The sequence below is a fragment of the Saccostrea echinata genome, unplaced genomic scaffold (genome assembly GCF_033153115.1).
Source record: "Saccostrea echinata isolate AGI-Se365-2 ecotype Australia unplaced genomic scaffold, CSIRO_AGI_Sech_v1 ptg000025l, whole genome shotgun sequence".
In the NCBI taxonomy this organism is placed as follows: domain Eukaryota; kingdom Metazoa; phylum Mollusca; class Bivalvia; order Ostreida; family Ostreidae; genus Saccostrea; species Saccostrea echinata.
The window spans coordinates 12,276,571-12,296,915 of NW_026889774.1; the positions used below are offsets into that span (position 1 = coordinate 12,276,571).

General features: G+C 33.2%; 1 protein-coding gene across 1 annotated transcript; it reads left to right on the forward strand.

The window, feature by feature from the left end:
• Positions 1–1,550: 1,550 nt before the first annotated feature.
• LOC133192018 (Krueppel-like factor 6) lies at positions 1,551–18,940 on the forward strand. Its single transcript, XM_061327850.1, has 3 exons — positions 1,551–1,839; positions 15,591–16,305; positions 17,074–18,940. The coding sequence occupies exons 1-3, from the start codon at positions 1,738–1,740 to the stop codon at positions 17,259–17,261; spliced, it is 1,005 nt and encodes a 334-aa protein (XP_061183834.1). The 5' UTR covers positions 1,551–1,737; the 3' UTR covers positions 17,262–18,940.
• Positions 18,941–20,345: the final 1,405 nt, after the last annotated feature.

The window sequence follows — 20,345 nt, forward strand, 5'->3', positions numbered from 1 at the left end:
CACAACTGTTTTTGATAGCTTTACTGGTCTGAAATATTCCTGTCGACAAAAAAATACTCTTATATACTACCATATTTGGTGGCGTAAAAAATCGACCAATTATTGTTTTAGACGATAATGTTAAACAGGGATTAAATCAGGCCCCAGAATGACGAAAGAAATTTAAAATTTTCAATCAAGGGTTACAATGTTATTGCCTTGCAAGGTTTCATTATACATATGTATCTATGCCCAGCATCATGCTAATGTTTGAATTCATTTTGGGGATTCAAACCATACAAGATATCAGTATCTCACTGTGCCCTCAATATTCATCGGTGAGATAGAATATTGACAAAAATCACCAAAATTTTAAATTCATTCCAAAAAAAGGGCCTCTCTCCTCTCTCAATTATATATTTTATATTCTCTCTCTCTCTATTTTAATAGGGTCTTTTTGGCCCATAAATATATATAGTTATATCATAATTTTATATTTATTTATTATTTGAAAATTTTATTGGCAAGGATATGCTTAAAAATATTGATTAAATGATGTTCATATTGAGTTAAAGACAAAAATAATTCTCAGACATAAGAAATTTGATATCTTCTATAATGATGAAATTTGTTTGACAAATGGCTCTGGCTCTGTTTGATTACAGAATCCCCCCCCCCCCCCCCCCAACCTCCGACACATACATAAACACACAGACACGCCATTTCGAAAAACTTTCATTTCCTGGTATTTGACGAAAGTTTTTGTTTTGTTTTGTTTTGTTTTTTTTTTAATTTTTATCTTATTTTTATTTATTTATCTTTATTTTATTTTATTTATTTTTTGTTGTTGTTGTTGTTGCATATTCATTTGAATCACAGTACGTTTGAAGGATTTTCTTACATTTGTTATGTTTTGTGTTTTCATTTCCTGAGTGTATTTGATAATGATTTACGATTTTATATATAGATTTTTATATGTATTATATATATAGATTTTTAACTATTTTAGGAATATGTTAACGGGAAAAGAATGTGACAAAAATATGTTAATAAATGTTAAATAAAAACGAATAAATGTTAAGTACGTCTTTGTGTGTAAACATGTTTGAATAACTTTAAAGAATCAAACATACACTCATACATATATACAGAACGTGACATTTGGCTTAAGATTTATTTAAAAATATCTTGTAAAAAATAGTTATGTTTTGTCAATAAAAGGCATGTGATATTGTGAGTCAGTTTATTATTCATTCTCGGGTAGAAATAACAAGGAAGATGTCGAAATACCTTTGTTTTTTATAATTATATCTCCTGCTAGCTTCTGACTCAACACTGTCAATACACAAAATGACACCATAGCAGACGACTGTGTGCTTCTTATAGGATCCAAATATAGCCTAGATTTGCATACAAATATTTTCCTTAAATGGAATATCTCTATCCAATAGCTTTTTAGTTTACTACGACCATGACAATTTTCATTGGATAATATTTTAATCGGGCATTCCTTCAAAATGTAAACTCAAATATGATTGGATAATGAAAAATTCCATCTTTACAACGAACACATTCAAGCGTGCACGAGATCTTGTCTGATGTAAACGAGATTTAAAGGGGCCAAAACATGATTCACACATGTTTAACTAGTCACATCTACATATACTGATGTTTTGACTCGCATGCATGTTTTGACCAGGTGTGAGAAGAATCTTCGATTGCAGACATCAACCGAAATAAATTCCCATTCAGTCCACGATGGACGTGCTACCAAGCGGGAATATTTTCCGTGAATTACAAGTCGTTCACGACACGGGCTATTTTTCTGCACAGCCATCTCTTGAGGATAGATGGCAACAGGTATGTTATATACATTTACTTGTATGCCAATTTCAATGTTTATTTTATTTATTGTGTAAGCTGAATTTCTTGCGTATTGAAATATTTGCAAACTTATGCGAATGACGCGTAACCCCTCGTGAACCTCAGCGCCATAGTTTGACATTTGTAATCGGACGTGAAACCGATGTGAACAGAGGAAATTCAATCGTCAATAACTCTTAAAACTTATAATAGGCCCATCGATGCCACTCTATTTGTTTTAAATGAATTTTTAAGTTAATAATTATATCAAACAAGTTTGGTTATGAAATGCGGAAACACAGGATGTTCTGCTGACTTTAATGCGCTCCACTTAAACATGTATGAATCATCAGATATAGCAAACTCATTCTTGGCTACAGTTACTATAAACTCATTGTATGCAAAAAGACTGTTCTGTGGCAGATGTGACCTGACGTCTTGAATTTTGTAAATATAGAGAGTAATTGATCACTTTGCATGACCATTCATCGATCTTTAATTGACCTAGATACAAAGCTTGATTAGCATTCGAGAAGGATTCACAATTTTAGCATACACAGACGGTACTCTACAAACAGGATACATCTGGCGAACCAATATTTGGGGGGAAATATTGCATCTGACGGTAGTTTTCTAACCCATGTGCATAAATTCATATTTTCATACCATACCATTGATCATTGGAGCACTGTCATATGGTATGACATAGCTTTTCTGGGAATAAGTTGAGGTCATTTCTGATAGTCTGCCTGCAGCTGTGAACATCATCTGATGATATCGGTGCAGATGGGAAAGTTACACACTGATTATGAGTCATTTTGTGTTTGATTATAGTACTACAGCAAAATGTTTCCCATTCATACAGGAGAGATGTCAATTATCAGCTGTCAAAATTGAATGTCTCTTATGAAAATAGTCTACATGTAATTTCTCACGTGTTGAGGGAATGTCAGTTACAATACTGTCAAACACTTCAAGTGGTACATCGTCATACACTATAGCTGTTCTGGGGGAAATAGGAAAAAATTGACAAATTACGATTGGTTTATTGCCAATGTATTGAAGTAAAAAGTCAACAAAACGTATGTTTGGAGGAAAAATGAGATTCAAACAAGACTACATTTCAGTCATATATTAATATTTGCATAAAGTGAATTTAAACAAATTTCAAAAAACATTCTGGTAATTCAGTGATCCAAATCAGTCATCATAAATATTTAAAATGTGATAAAGGATTGGTTTTTTAAAAAATGCAGTTCAGTATTCCGCCGGATAATAGTTTTAAAATTGGATCATTGATATTATCAATATTTCCTGTTGAACTATGGAATATATATCTAATTATCATTTTCACAGTTAACATCACAAACAATATCTTAGCCCCCAATCATGTTAACGGGATTGAACATTGTTGTTAACAGCTTCATTGTGTCTCTCTTGATTATAGGTCTGATTGCTAGAGCTGAGTGCGATTTGTACGACTATTTTATATGTTTGCCCTGTGGCCACATTCCGACTTTTGCCTCTGTTTACTTTGTCTAGGGAACAATATGGTATTATTAATATACACATGCATATATGTATATATATATTTTATGAATTGATCAGTTTCTCAGTAACACATGGTAAAGCGTTTATTTGTCACAAAAGTAAATGTTTGCATCACGTTTATATCATTACTCCCAGGTCAAGGGAGGATAGACACAAGTTCAGGGGGTTCCTCTTTATGTGTCTGTGTGACAACAATTCATGAATTTTGTTGAAGGAAGTACAGAGAGACGCGGAAAGTTTATATTCTTTAATATATGACATTGGCATTTATTTAAGTGGTGAATTGAGGGTCTCCAATGTGCAAGAAGTAAAAAAAATATAACTTCATGGGCTCCTTCCTGCATAAAGTAAACTATACAGTCAAACCTCGTCATCTCAAACTCGATGGGACCAAGAAAAAGCTAGATATTTGAGGATTCAAGACGTCAATGGTAAATTAATTAAATAGTAAGTGGTTGGGACTTAAGAATTATCTCGACATATGATCACATATCCATGGTATTCGAGATATCAGTGTTTGAGATTTTGATGTTCAACTGTAGTTGCAATTATTGATTCACAAAATTCTGTTCAGAAGACATCTTTTCAGTTAGTGAAAATGACAGTCACCTTCAAAAATTGTGTGTAAATTTATTTACAGATGCTTGTACATCAGGTAGTGAGTAGTGATACTGCGTTGTATTGCAAGGAGAACAAATACTGTTTGTATTTTAGACAAACAAAGTGCACTTAAAAGATACACAGTACAAAACATATCCTTTAAACTGAAGGTTGCTGAGTAAGCTTTCACACTGAGAAAAATATGTAACAAACAATGTGTATTGCAGTGAGGTAACATATAACAGGCAGATGGCCGCATTGCTGTAACGTTAGATCTATCTTTTTCCACAGATGTGCTTGTAAGGAACGGGGAAATTTTACTGTAGCTTTGATATATATATATAATAACCTATTTGTGCAAACAGCGCAAATACACATTCATGTACCTAATGCTATTAAGTTTTTTCACAATCAGATATAAAACTGTGTGTAGATTAAGATAAGAAAAGATATATTTTAGATTAAAATATTAGAGAGACGCGAGAAGGTTTCTTTGGCAAATCAGTAATGAACTAAAAATGAGTAACGGAAATGAATATGCTCTACATTATACTGATGGTTAGTATCACAAAAATGCATTGTTTATAGTTGCTCTGCATAAGCATTTGGTCTATCAGTGCTCCAGAATATATTTTTATTTTGTTAATGACATAGTTGCACTTGTTTCTGGGTTACTATGGTAATAATATTCCAGCCTTCTATACTCTTCCTGAGTCAGCAATGAAATATGGAAAGAATCAATACACTTTGTATGTATATTCTGAATTATAGAGTTCTTTTATGATTTATTGCTAATAGTTTAAAAAAATAAAAATATACAGAGTGCCATGTGGCAATGCCAAATGATCTGCTCTTCTGTTTCTTTAAAATTTGAATATTTTGAGAAAAAAAATCCAATATGCAGTCTTCAATGTTATCGATAAATAATGATTGAGATAAATTCCCAGCAAGAATTTTGGTCACATATCGGGACTCTCTTCAAAATTCTAAGGACATTGATTATGAAAATTACCATGATAATTCAGAAACACTTTTGTGAATTTTTTCCCAGTCAGAATTTTCAGTTTAGCTGTTCGGTGCCTGGGAATTTGGTGCATGAATGAGAGAGGTCAAAATTTTTAAATGTACTGGTACACAATATCTTTAACAAGTCTTTCTTATATGCATAGGCCATTGAAAGCCTTATTATCAACATTTGAGAGTTGGCAGTGTCTTTAAAAAATTCTTTAGACACAGGGAATGAACATGATATAATGTTCGCAGTCTATAGTTTGTATAACACACCATGGTGAGTGGCCTAGATACTTGAAATAGTTGCGTGAATAGGCAGGCTGCCTTTTACTATGTACGCAGAATCTATACAAAAACTTTATCTGTGGCATAGATCAAGCATCCGTATGAGAAAATTTGCTAAATCTTGCAACAGCAAAAAAACATTGCATTGTTCTACAGATGTTTTTTTTTCTTCAAATTTATAAGTACAAAGATGACAGTCATCAAAAAACGAGGAAAAGATACACATATCTAAACAGATTTTATCATGTCAATCAGTTTCCGTCTCGATAAGAGTGCATGCAGTCAAAGCTCAGTGGAATTTTTTGTCTAATTTTTTTTTTATTCCAGATACTTAGCAGATACTAAGGATAGAGACTGCGCTTTTTGCAGAGACAACTAGGGTTTTTCTCCATTGATTTATGGCAACAGTTCAGCTTATATGGCAGTAATTCACATGTGGTGTCTTGTTTCATGGTTATTATATTTTCTCTGTTTCTCAAATTTCGAGCTTTGATTTGTGGTCACTTAATCATTGAAACTCTGGCATGGGAAGATGAACTTAGAAAAATATAGCTAGGTCACTTAACTTCGAGATCAACCTTTGTTTCTCTTATTTTTTTAGTCGAATGAGGAAAGTGAAATTGATAATCAAAGGTAAAAATAAATCAATTTCCTTGTCGTTTTTCTGTTTGGGGTTAAAAGCATTGCCATTGAGTGCAAGGGGGTTGAAGGGGGACCTTCTTTGATGGAATAAGATATTTCAAGTCTGGGTCAGTTTATTAGAATTTTTTTGATGGCCTACAAGTGGGACTGTGCCTTTTCATCAGAACTCAGCAAAAGTGTCAAGTCGCGCATATAGAGTTATACAATACATGGTAGTCAGGTATCTGTACTGTACTATACCTGCCAATCTTACATTGAAAGAAAAATTGAAAAGATGGATATTTGAAATGTTCTACATTGGTGATCAAGTTTGTCTAGAGAGACTGTATGTAGACAAACAGAACTTTCTTACAGCACATCAAAGTCAGATGAAGGTCAAAATCCCATTAAGTTAATACTTTAATTATGATTTTCTGGATTTCCTTGGAGGACACACCATGAAAGATAGTTTGCTATGTATACTGGTACATAAACAATTTCATAATGATGGGCTTTTTGAGATGAACAATTTTTTTCGGAGTCTTTTATAGATGTCTTGAGCTTTTACCGATGTAGTTTTTTAAGTAATGATTTTCCATTTTAAGATGAAACATGACAACTGGCAGGCAGACATTGGAATATGTAGTTGTTGACTGTTATACTGTCATTCAATAATAAGTTCAAGGTAAATCGTAGACATGTAAGTGTAGGCATTAAATTTTTTTATCAAGGAAGAAATATACCTAATGTAGCATGTTCCTATCAAATGCTTAGCTAAAGGAGGAAGTTCCTAAACAATAATGAACACAGACTACATTTGAGTAGGCCCTTGAGTTTGTCATCTAACTCCATTAATCAAGATGGACATGATATAAAATTCCAAATTTTTACTTTTTATACATTAAGGACATGAGATGCTGGCAAGCTTGTAAGTTCTGTTTGAAAAACAAACATGAAGGCTCCAGGTTGCTATCTTTCGTTCCGTGCTGTGAGTTGACTGACTGGAATTGCATGTGAAAGTTTTATAAACTTTGACTCATCAATGCATATTGGCAGTAACATATACAATTATTTTTTTGGCAAAGATTGTATGTACATTGTACATGCTAAACCAAATTATTTGAAGTTTTTGTTTTTTTCACAATTTGCTAAAAATTATACTGTTTACAAGAAGGTTGTATTGCTCATTTGCTATAGATGTTCTATCATCGGGTTTTAAGGAGGATTATTAGAATAAGTAGGGAGTGGGTTCTACATTGTTTAAATGGTGAAAGAAATTTAAAAAGAAACTTCCAGAAAATCCTTTTCATTTATAGTCTAATTCTTTTATGGTTCACTGTACTATAATGGTGTATTGAAGTTGTTTTTTACACTTGTGCCGTAAGGAAGGGTCCGTTAATATTTATAATGACCCTCTTAGAGTGGTCAATAATTTCTTCAAGATTGGGGTGGAGTCGAATATTTGATGGATAATCACTTCATTATCAGTGGGGGCCAATAGTTATGTAATTTTTTTTGTAGGCCCAGATTGTAAATATGTTTATCAAGTAGGTGAATGACTAAACCTCAAGCCTGTTAAAAAAAGGGCTGAGAAAATTTATAGCCTGCAAAGAAGATTGAAATATGACCAAAATTAACATGCAGCCTTGCAAGTATAAAGGAGAAGGCTACATGAATTTGTCCTAGAATGGAGGTTAGAATAAGATTTGGAATAACTTCTGCTAATTAACAACCAGTGTTAATTAAAGTACAAAGATGATTCAATGGAATGGCATCCAAAAAAGTACTGACATTTATGATTGATTTCATATAATATTAATTAGCATTGCAAATGTGAAGTGCATTAACATATGAAATAAACACATTTTTTTTAAATAAATGTCTGGCTGCACTCTGTCTTTCACTCCACCTGAAAAATCCAGGAGTTTTACCAAAATTGTCTGGCACTTCTAAATGACACTGGTTTTAACAGCTAGGTAGCATTTCAGATGTTTTATGGAGGTAGACTTGTTTGGTGTGATAGGTTTTCCACAGGTGACCAACGACTTTGAAATGTCTCATTCACTTTCAGTGGAGGTCTCCTTACCTGAATGATCACCAGGCAAAGATGTCAAATTGATACGATCTTGTCCCTTTTAAAGCTCTTCAAAACAGCCGGATAAATTATCTTTTAAGATAATATTTATTTAGTTTAAATAAGCATTTAATGTCAAAAAAAGAGGGTTTATGTATCAGAACATTCTATATCTTATTTAAATAAACATAATATGTACATTAACTTGCATGAGTATAACCTGATCTCCAAATAGAGCTTATCTGTAAAGTTAAAAAAAAATGTGCATGTAAGCTTGCTACTATATCTGACATCCTAAGAAAGTTTGATTAAGTTTTTATCAACTGTTGAGATTAAAATTAGAATTATATGCATTTATGGGTTGCAGAACTTTGGACATTCAAAGTCACATTATTTTGCTACTTTGGAAAGGATGGGGTAAGCAGATGATAGTGCTGTTTTATTCTTTGCTTAAAGTTTCTAAAAAGTAAAGTGATGAAGGAGTTATGATGTTTATATATTGCTTGAAGTCTGCCAGATGCATTGAGAAAATCCCCAAGGCATTACATTGTTGCATATTACTACATGCTTTTTTCTGTAATCTGTAGCATGATGTAAATCAATGGAAGCTATCTATAGGGGAACTGCATTTTTAACTTAAGTCTCTCGGGAGCAGGAGGAATATCCTACAAACTCTGCATAAGAGGCAGGGTCCTACCGGGAAGTGGTTCCCTCAATCAGGACCTGGAGGTAGAAGTGAAATCTAAAGAGGGAAGCCTTAGGAGGATATCTACAAGGAATTAACCAAAGGATAATCTATGTGTCATTGGTCAATAGGGCATTATTACAACTAATCAGTCTAGTAGTATGAATGACATCCTGTTGTGTACTGTTACACATCCTTGTTCAATATGCAATAAAAGATACAAAGCCGTTAAGTGTTGACCCCCTTCCCTTCTCAAGCGGTTGAAGATTGAAGTCACTATGAAAAAGCAAGGCTTGAGACTGCCAAATTATTATAGTCTAAACTCAAGTTTTTCCCCATTAATAACACTGAATATTAATACAGGATGGTTAACTCATGGTGATATTGTAGGTGTGCTTTTCCTGCAATCTAGGTCATAGATGTTAGATGAAGGATAATGTAAGACAAGCAAGAATTTTAGGTATCTTAACCATGTTAATTATGTCTTGGAGTGTTGCAGCTGTACAGTGGGGGAGAGGGTTGAGATTTTGTGTATTGGCAAATGGCAGTACAATTTTCCTTGATAGGTCAGCCTTGGGAATTTTCTGGAGTGCCTGATACTAAGTAGGGGTCCACTGTGCTTTTATTGCTGGGGTAGATTGAATTGTGATTGATTTATATGTCACTGTCTAATCTGTTTTATGTCAGCTTTATGGACTTGAGTAAATAAAATTATTTACATGCAAATTAAATTTCGAGGTAGGATGAAGACAAGTGCTAGCTACCCTCCACTTTGTACAATCAGTAAGGACATAGATTTGGCAACGTGGTCTGTTCTTTCTGTTGCTTTGCAGACAGATTCCTTGAATCCATTAATTGTCTTCAGTCATATTGACATAAAAGTAATATAAACCCATGTAATTAGCATTGTCCTCATAAGAATGCATTAATGCAATCACCATGCAGCAAATTGGTTTTGAGCTTTTGGGAAAAAAAAAAATTATTTATATATAGGCATTTTCAGAAAGAAGGCCAGCAGAACCATTGGAATATACATATGATATTGTTATACAAGTCTGTAGTACCAATGTGTCTGGAGTTTTTTTTTAATACATTTTATGATTATACTGAAGTTTGTATCTAAAGCCTTACACTTTTTATCTACTAGTATGTTAAATCATTAATTGGTATGAAGCAAAAAGAAGCTTGTAAAAAAAAATGTTAAGAGGAATTATTTTTTTCATTGAGAGTGGCTATAATGCTTGCATATCAGTATGTTAAGGGTCAGCTGAGGACAAATTTTGCCAACTGTGGCTGACCTTTTATATCCATGGAGTCATTTGTAAACTTACTACATTGTTACATTATTTTTCATGTATATATATAAACCTCATTACACTTTTTTTTTCTACAGTTTTTGATAAGAATAACTAACTTGATATGTTTTGCATTTTGGCACAATGTTTTAAATGTTTTTTAGTTTTGCTGTGAAATTTGATCAGTTCTCGGTTTGTGGGTCTTTGTTCCAAGCTTGAACAAGGAGTGGGGTCTACCCATTGAGCGCCATGTAAGTAATCGGCAGGAGATAAGATTTGTGCTGGAAAGATAATAGTCTGTTGACAAGACTGTGGACACTAGATCCAACATAATTGACGATGACATTGGAAACTCTTCAGCTATAGTGTCCTACTGGTGGATTGTGAATGCCATGGAATGCATTTACCAATAAGGTTCAAACAAAACACGTTCATTAGTCTAGAAATATGATACATCTGTCTCTTTCCAAAGGATGACCACTGACAGGGAGTCTTAATTAATCAAGGTTATAGAATATTCTACTCAGCAAAAATGACCTCTGTTATTGAGACTCTGTATACAAATTACTGGTATATTATATTATGAACTCGGTGAGGTGTTAATTAATATCTTGTATGAAATAACTATAGTTTACTGTACTCATAACATTAACAATTTAATTTAAAGTACACAGGAAAGTAATTTTGTAACACTTTCTATTTCTAGACAGAGAATTACCTTTTCTGATCATGAATTAAAAAGGAGAAGAGGTACTGCTTTTATGGAAAAATTCTCTAGTATTATCATGTTTTGAATTCCTCTGCTTCAGTTTGCAATCTCTTTAAAGTTTAGAGAGCTCTGGGGGTACAATTTATTAAGTTATGACCAGAGAGAAGGTGAATACAAAAGATCCTTTCAATTGAGGTTTTTTTTTTTTTTGGATGGATTTTACGCAGACAGTAGGTTTAATTCTGGTTGGTAAATAGTTTATGCATAAAGGAATTGAATGCACATGCCAATGTCAGTCAGCTATCGGAGTGGTTCACTTGGACATGATTTATGTCTCTGTGTTTGTTCACACCTTGTATCCAAGAAAGGTGCAGAATACCAAATAGGGGTCAAATGAGATGAATCCTCAAAATGGGAGACCACCTGTTCTGAGGAGATGCATGTACATGTATATATGCCATGCAATACTTGCATTAAATTTTACTTGTTCTCAAATGCATTCAGGGAACAAGGACCAAGTTTCACTTTCACTTGTTGGGTTAAAAATTGTTATAAGTCATTGAATATGTTGAAATATTTGATGATCAAGGGTACTAAAAAAATTCATCTTAAATCCTGTAGATTGAATTTTATGTGAAGGAATACTAGGGAATAAAACTGAATATACCATGTACTTAATTTTTAAAAATTGAGTTAACTGGCCAAATGATTTGACATGAGCAGGAAATTTCACCTGACAGATTTCTAATCAATCCTATCTTCCACCAATCACAGCTGGGTAAGTAGTCCAAGCTGTTGAAATTGGGCAGGGAATCCATTAAAGATGAAATGGCTAATAGAGCATTCTGACCCATTCATTTGTGGACTGTAAAAGGTATCAAACTATCAATGAAAGGCCGAACAATGGGACACATTCCTTTAGATAGCCCAAAGACCTTAAAGTAGATAAAGTAATGGAAATAGTGAAAATAAAAGGGATTTAATCATCTAGGGATAGCTGTTTATATTTCAAATAATGTGAAACACAATGGTATTTTTCTTCTTCTGCCCTGGCTTTTACTGATACCAATCTTAAAATATCCAACAGTAACTTCAGGTCAGAATGTTATTTCCCGCCTGCATGATCATAGCATCTAGGAATGTGATGGAAGAGGGCTGACCTTGAGATAAAAAAGAGAGAACTGGCCAATTTGCAAGAAATTTGATGTGTGTTGAGATTTTGGAGCCTACCTCCTGACTGCAGAATTTATATGTTCACTTACACAAACATATTGCATAAGAAAAGTATTTTAAGTTAATGGGTCAAAATTTGTGATCAGGTCAATTTTATGGTTATATTTATAGAAATAAAACAGTAGGGTCAAATTAATATGATTGGTGTATGCAATATATGAAAGAGAGAGCATTGGGGGGATTTTGTTTTGAATGTGCACTATGCACTTACTAAGAACTTAATTTCATTAAAGTATTACACAGTAGTTAAAAAAGTGAGTAGATGTGTCATAATGACTAAGTTTTGAACATTGCGTAACAAAACTGTGTGGGTGAGGGGCACTGTGCAGGAGGCAGATTGAAAATGTATGATTAAAAGATGAAAATTTATATTTACATAATGGTGATAAAGCTTAATTTTGAAATATTTTCACTGGTAATTCACAGCAACTGCTAGATTCTGAGATAAGTTTATCAAATTGTTATTGATAAACACAGCAGTTTAACAGATTGTTGTCTTGTATATTGCATTTTTATTACAATTAAAGTAAAAAAAAAATTGTTTTGAGTATATTTTTTCTATGAATTACTTTAAAATTCATACATTTATAAGTTTAGCAATTTAAAAAAAAAAAGAAGGAAATTTTTTTTTATTTATTTGCCCATGAAGAAATGCAGATAAGCAGGTATGCATAAACGTTCTACCTGAGCAGTGTCAAATGTATTTACAGAGATATACATGAATAGGTAAATTGCTTTTTATCGCATATTTTTCAAATCAACTTGTAGCACGGCTTACTTCACATAAGATTATCAAAAGGTATTTAATATGAAAATTCTTTCATTCATAAGAGCTTTAAATTTCTCACACCGTGATTGACGAGGCGAAAGGGCCTTTTATATTGGGAATCAGAATTTGGAATCAGTACATATGTCAATTTAAACAATGTTTTCTTTGTTAAATTTAATAATTATCAAAAATATTTTGACAAAGTTGCATGTTTATCACCGCAAGGAATCACCTGCCACAATTTTATCACTTTTATTCTTTCTGGATAAGGTAAAGAGAAGTTATTTTCAAACATCTGTATGGGTGGCTTTCACAGGTGAATCTAGGTCAAGTTCACAATCTTCGGTGACCAGCTCATTACAGTACAAGATATAGATCAACAAGGACTTATGATGAGGCTGCTCTTTTGTCGTTTGACATACGCTAGAGGCCAAAGACAATTGTTATGTATGTTTTAATAATCTAATGGAATGAAAAGATGATACTGAATGATCAACTGTGTTGTTACATTGTTGATTAAAAATGTCACCATTCTTTGAAAGTAAGAAATGGCATAATGAGGATTATTTCAGATCCAGCGGAGCTGATCCAAAATGTTTTGAAAGAGTAACAATAAATTGGTTAATATCAGCAGAAAAGGCGATCAACAGTTATTGTAGCAAAGTTGTATCGCAGGGAAGAAGGGACGAATCATGCTCAGAGAGCATGTTCATATAGTCATAAAATAGTCTCCAAGAAATAAGATAAACATTGACCGAACATTTGAAAGACTTTATAGACACTGAGATGACTAGGGTAATGGGCATAGTGTTTTGTAGGTGATAATACATTTTGGGTATGGACTATGGAAGATTCAACAAGTTTAATGTCTATAACAGATCTAATGAATACACATCCATTACAACTATGAATTGAGGGATTGGTATCCGTATTGTAATAAACCTTTTCATGTTGCTAATGCAGTGCTTGGCTGATTTTGTAAACATGGGTTTTGCAAATTAAAAAAATGTAAATCATAACAATTTGGTGTGAAACTTCCATCATGAATTCCTGACTCACCTGAGCAAAAAATTTGAGATATTTTGTTTATGAGAAACTTACCTAAGTTACTGGAATACCTGGCGAAACATTCAAATCTATATTGATCTCTTATCTCTTTCAAGGCAGCTTCATTGTACAGCATTTTTACTTTATTTTGAGTAGCAATTAGTGCCAAGGCATATAAAGTGTTTGATTTCTCGATAAATGTCAGGGCTAAATTATCTCTTTCCACAGGAAATTAAAAAGTATTAAGCTTTATTACCAAACAATAATAAATCCTTTCTTTTATTATCTTTATGATGATAGATGGGGAAAAGTTAGTGCTGCGGAAGGTAGTTTGTAATGTGGAAATTGGTAAGGTCTGTAAGACAACTGAAATTTTGTCAGCTAACTTTAAGATATGTTTTGAAAACAGGTAGCTTTGTAAATATATCTATATACATTTTTATTCAAATCCACTTGAATTCTAGATTCATTCCAGCACAACTGCAGTGTTTTTTTTTTTAGGAGTTTCTAATATGTTTCCTTTAATTATAATTAGGTACGCAGCTGCTGCAGCTCTTTGTCTTGCACTCAAGATTAATCTTTCTGCAAGCTACACTAATAATTAGGAAAACAAGTCCCTTAGAACTGGTAGAATTCTTTCATGTTGTCATTGATAATGGAGTCACAATGCCTTTTGAACTGAAATGACTTGCTCATTATTGCACATTGCATTTGCAACTGGCAGAAATCGTGTAATTTGACAACACAATCAAAGGCCTTGATTTGATGTTGCCATTTTTTATGACATTCCTTACATAGAAGTAAGACAAAAAGTAGGTTGTTAGTTTAGGATGACACGCTCGGAGACATGTTTTGAAAACAGGGGTAGGTATAATTCACTGTCATACACAATAAAGTTTCACTCTGTCATACATATGATAAATTTTCTGCCCTAGAAAGCAAATTCCATCCATGAACTGTTTTACTATAAATATCTAATGTCTACTCGAGCAAAGCTGAAGGTATATGTACATCTAGTGCCAGCTGGCAGCTTGCTACAAGATCTTATATGCCTTCTTGAACAAGTTACTGGAATGTGCTTAGCCCAGTTTAAGTGTTAAAAGATTACACAGTGTGTGGTAGGATTGGTTTTGTTATTGTTTTGAAGATAATTAAAGAAATACCTTACTGGTATTTATTCTGCACTAGTTCCTTTTTATTATTTTTTAAGCATTCTAACCATTCATTGTCACTTTAAAAAGAAGAGAGAGAAGGGATATGCATTATAATCACCATCATTTGATTGTTTGTTCAGTTTCTTTGGTCTGAACATTTCTGTGGATTTGCACTGACAGAGTAAATTAATTATGACCTAGGATTAGCTGTCCAATATTATTCTATTGCTCAACTGTGCCTCAAGGACAGGAACAACATTCCAGTTGTCACAGTGTGGGTCTGGCCACCATAGTGCCCTGTTTTCTCCATTTACATGCCAATACTTGATTTATGTCTGTTTGATGTATGGATTTTCATAGACAAAATATTGAGATAAAGGCTCAACAGAGTGCATTCTTGATACAGTGGGCTTCCCTAAGCAGACAAACTTTTAAACAGAGGCAATACAATGTCTTACTGTAAAGATATCAGATAATGACAAAATTTTAAAGTTAAAAAGATATTTTACAATAAAGGGATGCAGGAGAATGGTGTGTTTAATAATGATTTAATACAGATTGCAGGAATCAGTCTCTTAAGTAACAAAAGTATCCTAATTTCATATACAACATTTACACAGTAATTTATGAATAAAAGGTATTTTTAATGACAGTAACTGACAGTGTTTGATGCTTACAAAATAATAATCATATTTTGTAATGTTGTCTTTGCAGAACTGCCTGGAGATGGAAAGGTACCTGAAAAGTGAACCCAAACTGACATCATTCAAGAAGCTGAACCCAGAGACAGCCGAGATGGACAGATGTTGGGAAAATGGACAACAGTCTTTCGGAAGATTGACTCCAGAGGCCAAACTAGATATCAAGGAGGAGTCTGATGACATCATTCCTGAACCTTGTGATGAGTTTTACGAGGATGATGAAGATGATGATGAGGAAGATGGAAATGAGACTGAAACTGAAGCAGATGATAGACTAGAACAGCTAGCGTACTTAGACCTCAATGATAGGACATCATGTGATACACTTAGTTTGAGTAGTTTTAATTCACAGTCCTCAGGTGTCTCATGGGATAGCAACAACAGCGATCCCCCATTATCACCCATCATGCCCAAATCAAATGACCCATTTGCATTAAGACTTGTAGCACAGCCAGGGCGTACCACAACAGTGGCAGTCCGTGTGCCTTCTGCTGATCTCATGCAAAGGCAGTCGTACTCTTATGTGTCCACTTCACAGAATGGTCGCATGCGTCCTTACACCGCCCAGCCCATCCAACAGCGACCCCCAGTGCCTCTGAATGGACAGAAAATCCGAACGGATGTCAGTCCAGACATGAGACGTAGAAATCACAAGTGCCCATACAATGGTTGTAAAAAAGTATACACAAAGAGTTCTCATCTCAAAGCTCATCTAAGGACACACACAGGTAAAAATTATATCTGTCATTGCCTAAAATTTGATCCTCATTTCAGTTATTATTTTATTGTAAACTTACCATGCTAACTTAATATATGACTTCAATGGATAAGCAACTTTTTTTCTGTCAGAGGTTGAGAAATCCTTTTTTTTATTCAAGAAAAATGTATTATTTAAAAGTACTGTAAACGTACTTAATTTAGCAATAATCGTATTTTAGCTCCTTTGGCACTGCTTCTTGTCCACTAATTCAAGTAATCGCTGATGTATGATTTAAATATATACTTGTACAAGCTTTGCTCCAAATGAGCTAATTCATATATTAGTTGATGGGGAAGATTGTGCTAAATTTTGAGTGCACAGATTTAATATGTACGTTTACGGTATTTAGGACTTTTTCAGAACTCCATGTTCTTTTAGAAAAAAAATTATTAAGTGACATTTCCAGAGAATATGCATTTTTAGGGAAGGAAATTGACTTCACTTGGAAACTGACCTCAATATTGTGAAATGAAAAATAACAAACCAATTAAAACTTATTTTCTTTGTCTTTCAATGATTTAGGAAAGCCAAAAGCAATTGAGTAATAATCAGTTCCTTATTCAGAGCTATTATCCTTAAGATGAATGAAAAGTTGTGATTAATGAGACATCTCCTGCAAATGAAAGTTGCTTTTACAGGAGCTGTAGCGAGTCATCTTTTCAGACTGGAATTTATCTGATCTACATTAATCTGGCTTGTACATGTATATTGATGTTTTGTTTTGTCTGTTGTCTAGGAGAGAAGCCGTACAAGTGCTCATGGGAAGGGTGTGAATGGCGCTTTGCTAGATCTGATGAACTTACTAGACACTATCGCAAACACACGGGAGCAAAACCGTTCCGATGCAAAGTGTGCGAACGATGTTTTTCGAGATCTGATCATCTTGCTCTTCACATGAAAAGACATCAGACAGCTGACTTATAGCAACAGTGGTCTTAGCCGTTAACAAATTAATTTACACCAAAAAAAAAAAACATGATTCCAATTTATATATTGTGATGTCTTGTGTAAAGTTATCATTCATATGTTTGAAAACCCTATCCCTTTTCAAGTATATGTGTGTCCAATGTTTGTTTCAAATTATTTTCAGGGTATTGCTTAATGCACAAGTGCTAAATTATTGAATACAATTTGACATTTGATTTTTTTAATATATTTTTTTTTTGTCCAAAACATAATTTTTATGGCCCCAAAGTGCTTTATGTTTTGAAAGTCTGCAAGCTTGTGAAAATATTTATTTTTATTTTGAAAATTCTTAGTTCTGAACTTGCAGTTTTGAAAAACGTGGTTTGAAAGAAAGATTATAAACTTCTTTCATTTTTTTTTCTTCTTGTTTTTCGTTTTCTGATTTTACTCATTGAAACAAAATAGTACTTAAATATTCAGCTGTATTAGAGTTCATCAGTGGCATGGCATTGCTTGTCTGTAATCTTGTCACATATGAAACAGGTGTTCTTGATGAATTACTATGCATAACACAATGAATTGTCTTACATAATACATACAAACAGTGTGCATTTTGTGAACATTTTTGAAATTATTGTGCATTAATAATGATAAGGCCAGGCAAATGTTTTTCACTCCCTCGTACAAGATTATATGTGTTCAAAACTATAAGGATTGTGTCTATCAAGCCCCTTGTATTGCCAATACAAGTATTTTGTATTCTTCCAGTTTTTAAAACCTCTCTTCACCCCATCTTTAACCCTTAACCTCCTAAGTTTAGAATAATTTCAAATGAAATACTGTTCGTTTGCTTGGTTATTCTGTGTCTTCTCTCATGAAAGTCCCAATCTAAGTCCCTGGTCATGACCATGACTACGCAGTTCGATCATGTCATGACCTCTTGTCATTCTCCATTTTCATTTAGTTTTCTTTTCTCGAAAGGTCAGTAAGTTGTTTCATTTGCTGTGGAACACTTTAGATGGGTTTCACCATGGGTAGTGGTTTTTGTAGCAAAAGGAATAGGGAAATGCACGAAATCATACTGTTCATTTAAGCACTATATAGTTTTATTATAAAAGTATTCTTATTTACCTTCATATGTTTTTTTATTAAGGTAATCATATTTATTAGGTTTTCATATAATATAGTTATATCAATTGCTTTTCTGTGTTAATATGACTGGGGTAAAAAGATTTTTACTAATATATATGAAATCATTTTTTTTTTCACTAAATGAAGTCTCACTGAGGTTTTAGACCTAGTCTACTATTTTGTGTTTGTGTGTGTTCCTAGTTCATATATGCTGATCATTTCTCCGATTTTGAAATTTTATGTGAATTCTGCTTGAATGCTTCTAAAATTCTTTTTATATTTGTTTATTCTTGCATTAAAACATGTTTTCATTATCATAATATTTTCAAATTTATCGTGATTTATTGAAAATCTGTTTGTGAGTGTGCTGAAAAAGGTCATGCATCAAGGGCACTCTTTGGTCTAGGAGTATACCAATCAGATTGTCAAATTGATCTTGTTAATTTGTTGTTTTGCCTGTTGTTAAGCCGGCATTTTTTCTGTGATATTTTTTTTCCATTGTATATATATTTGATGTATATTATATATGTACACACCTTGCCTTAAATGTTGGTGATATGTAAAAACATGCTGTAGGGACGAAATGCATGCAAACACAAAACAAACCATACTGAGACCCTCACTGTATTGTTTTGCTTATTTGTGTATCAGGATATGAAATTTATCAGTGGTGTTTCACTTGAACAAACTGTATTCTAATTGTATGCTAATTGATAATGAAACTCTGTATTGTTCTATTGTGATCACATGACTCTCCTCTTTGGATAAATAATTTTTTTGGAATGCCATGATTAATTATATAAGTTCTTTGTGGCTTGTATGGTGTATAATTATGTTGCATGTACAAAGAAAAAAGTATATGCCACAGTTACCCAGATATTCTTGCATTCTTGTCATATTCAATCTGAACAAAAAAAGTTCTGCTTTTATGACTTTAAAACCACTTTAAGAATAAACAAAATGTACATGAAGATGCAGGGAAGTTTTTTTTCTGGTATTGTTAGTACTATTAAAATGTATTCTTTGATTTATCAAGTAAACTGATCCATTTAGGAATGTAAATGGCATATGTAATAAGTACCCCCTTGCCCCATCTATATTTTTGGATTTGGTTGGATGGGTGGGGTAGATATAGTAACAGCAATGCCAGTAATCCATGTGCATGTCCTCCAAATGTCTATGAGAGAAAGATGGAGTGAGAGAAAGAAGAATCTCCAATATAGATCTGATGTATGCAGTAAAGTTCCTTGGAACTATGTAACAATTTGCTTTTTTTTTCCTTCCCATGACCCAAATGCTGTCTTTAATTAGCAACTTGCAGTACAGTTTATTTGTTATTTGAATCACTGAGTTTTGTTCACCTTAATAATTCCAAGAAACCAGGTCTTTATGGTATAGTAAAAAGGCAAATATATTTCAGTGGAACTGTCATTTCCAATTTTTTGTGCCACAGGTATTTGATTTCGCCATTGGAAATGACTTTTTTAATTGCCTTCTAATCATGGAATAAGACATACTGCCCTTATGTGTTGATGGCTGAGAATTGTTTGTCGTGTTCCTGGATGCTTTACTTTCCATATCAGAAATCTACAGTTGTCTTGGTATTAGGTGAAATCGGAAACCTTACTTAGGTTACAGTGATAGATAATTTGAATCTGGTGACAGCTCAGAGATTGGGGGGGGGGGGGGGGGGGGGGGGTGGGTATTTAAAGTGTAATTTTTTAGATTTTTGTATGCAAAAATGAAATTAGAAAGTAATTTTTTTTCAATTACTTAGTACTTTATGGTCAAACTTTCAGGCTTTGGTGGGTGTAGTGCAATCTCTTTTTTTTTTTCATGTAAAATGCAGATTACAGTGGGAAATTAGTTGGATTTGCTTAAATTACAGTCCAGTTACATTTAGAAATCAGACATAGAAATTAGTTTGTCTTATCACAATTTCAGTTAGATGTTGAATTTATAATGTGTTAC

Bases quoted from the DNA above. Each gene is read 5' to 3' on its own strand.
- LOC133192018 (XM_061327850.1), top strand. From the start codon at position 1,738: ATGGACGTGCTACCAAGCGGGAATATTTTCCGTGAATTACAAGTCGTT. The intron at 1,840-15,590 runs GTATGTTATATA...TTGTCTTTGCAG, and splicing joins TTGAGGATAGATGGCAACAG to AACTGCCTGGAGATGGAAAG. The intron at 16,306-17,073 runs GTAAAAATTATA...TCTGTTGTCTAG, and splicing joins TCATCTAAGGACACACACAG to GAGAGAAGCCGTACAAGTGC.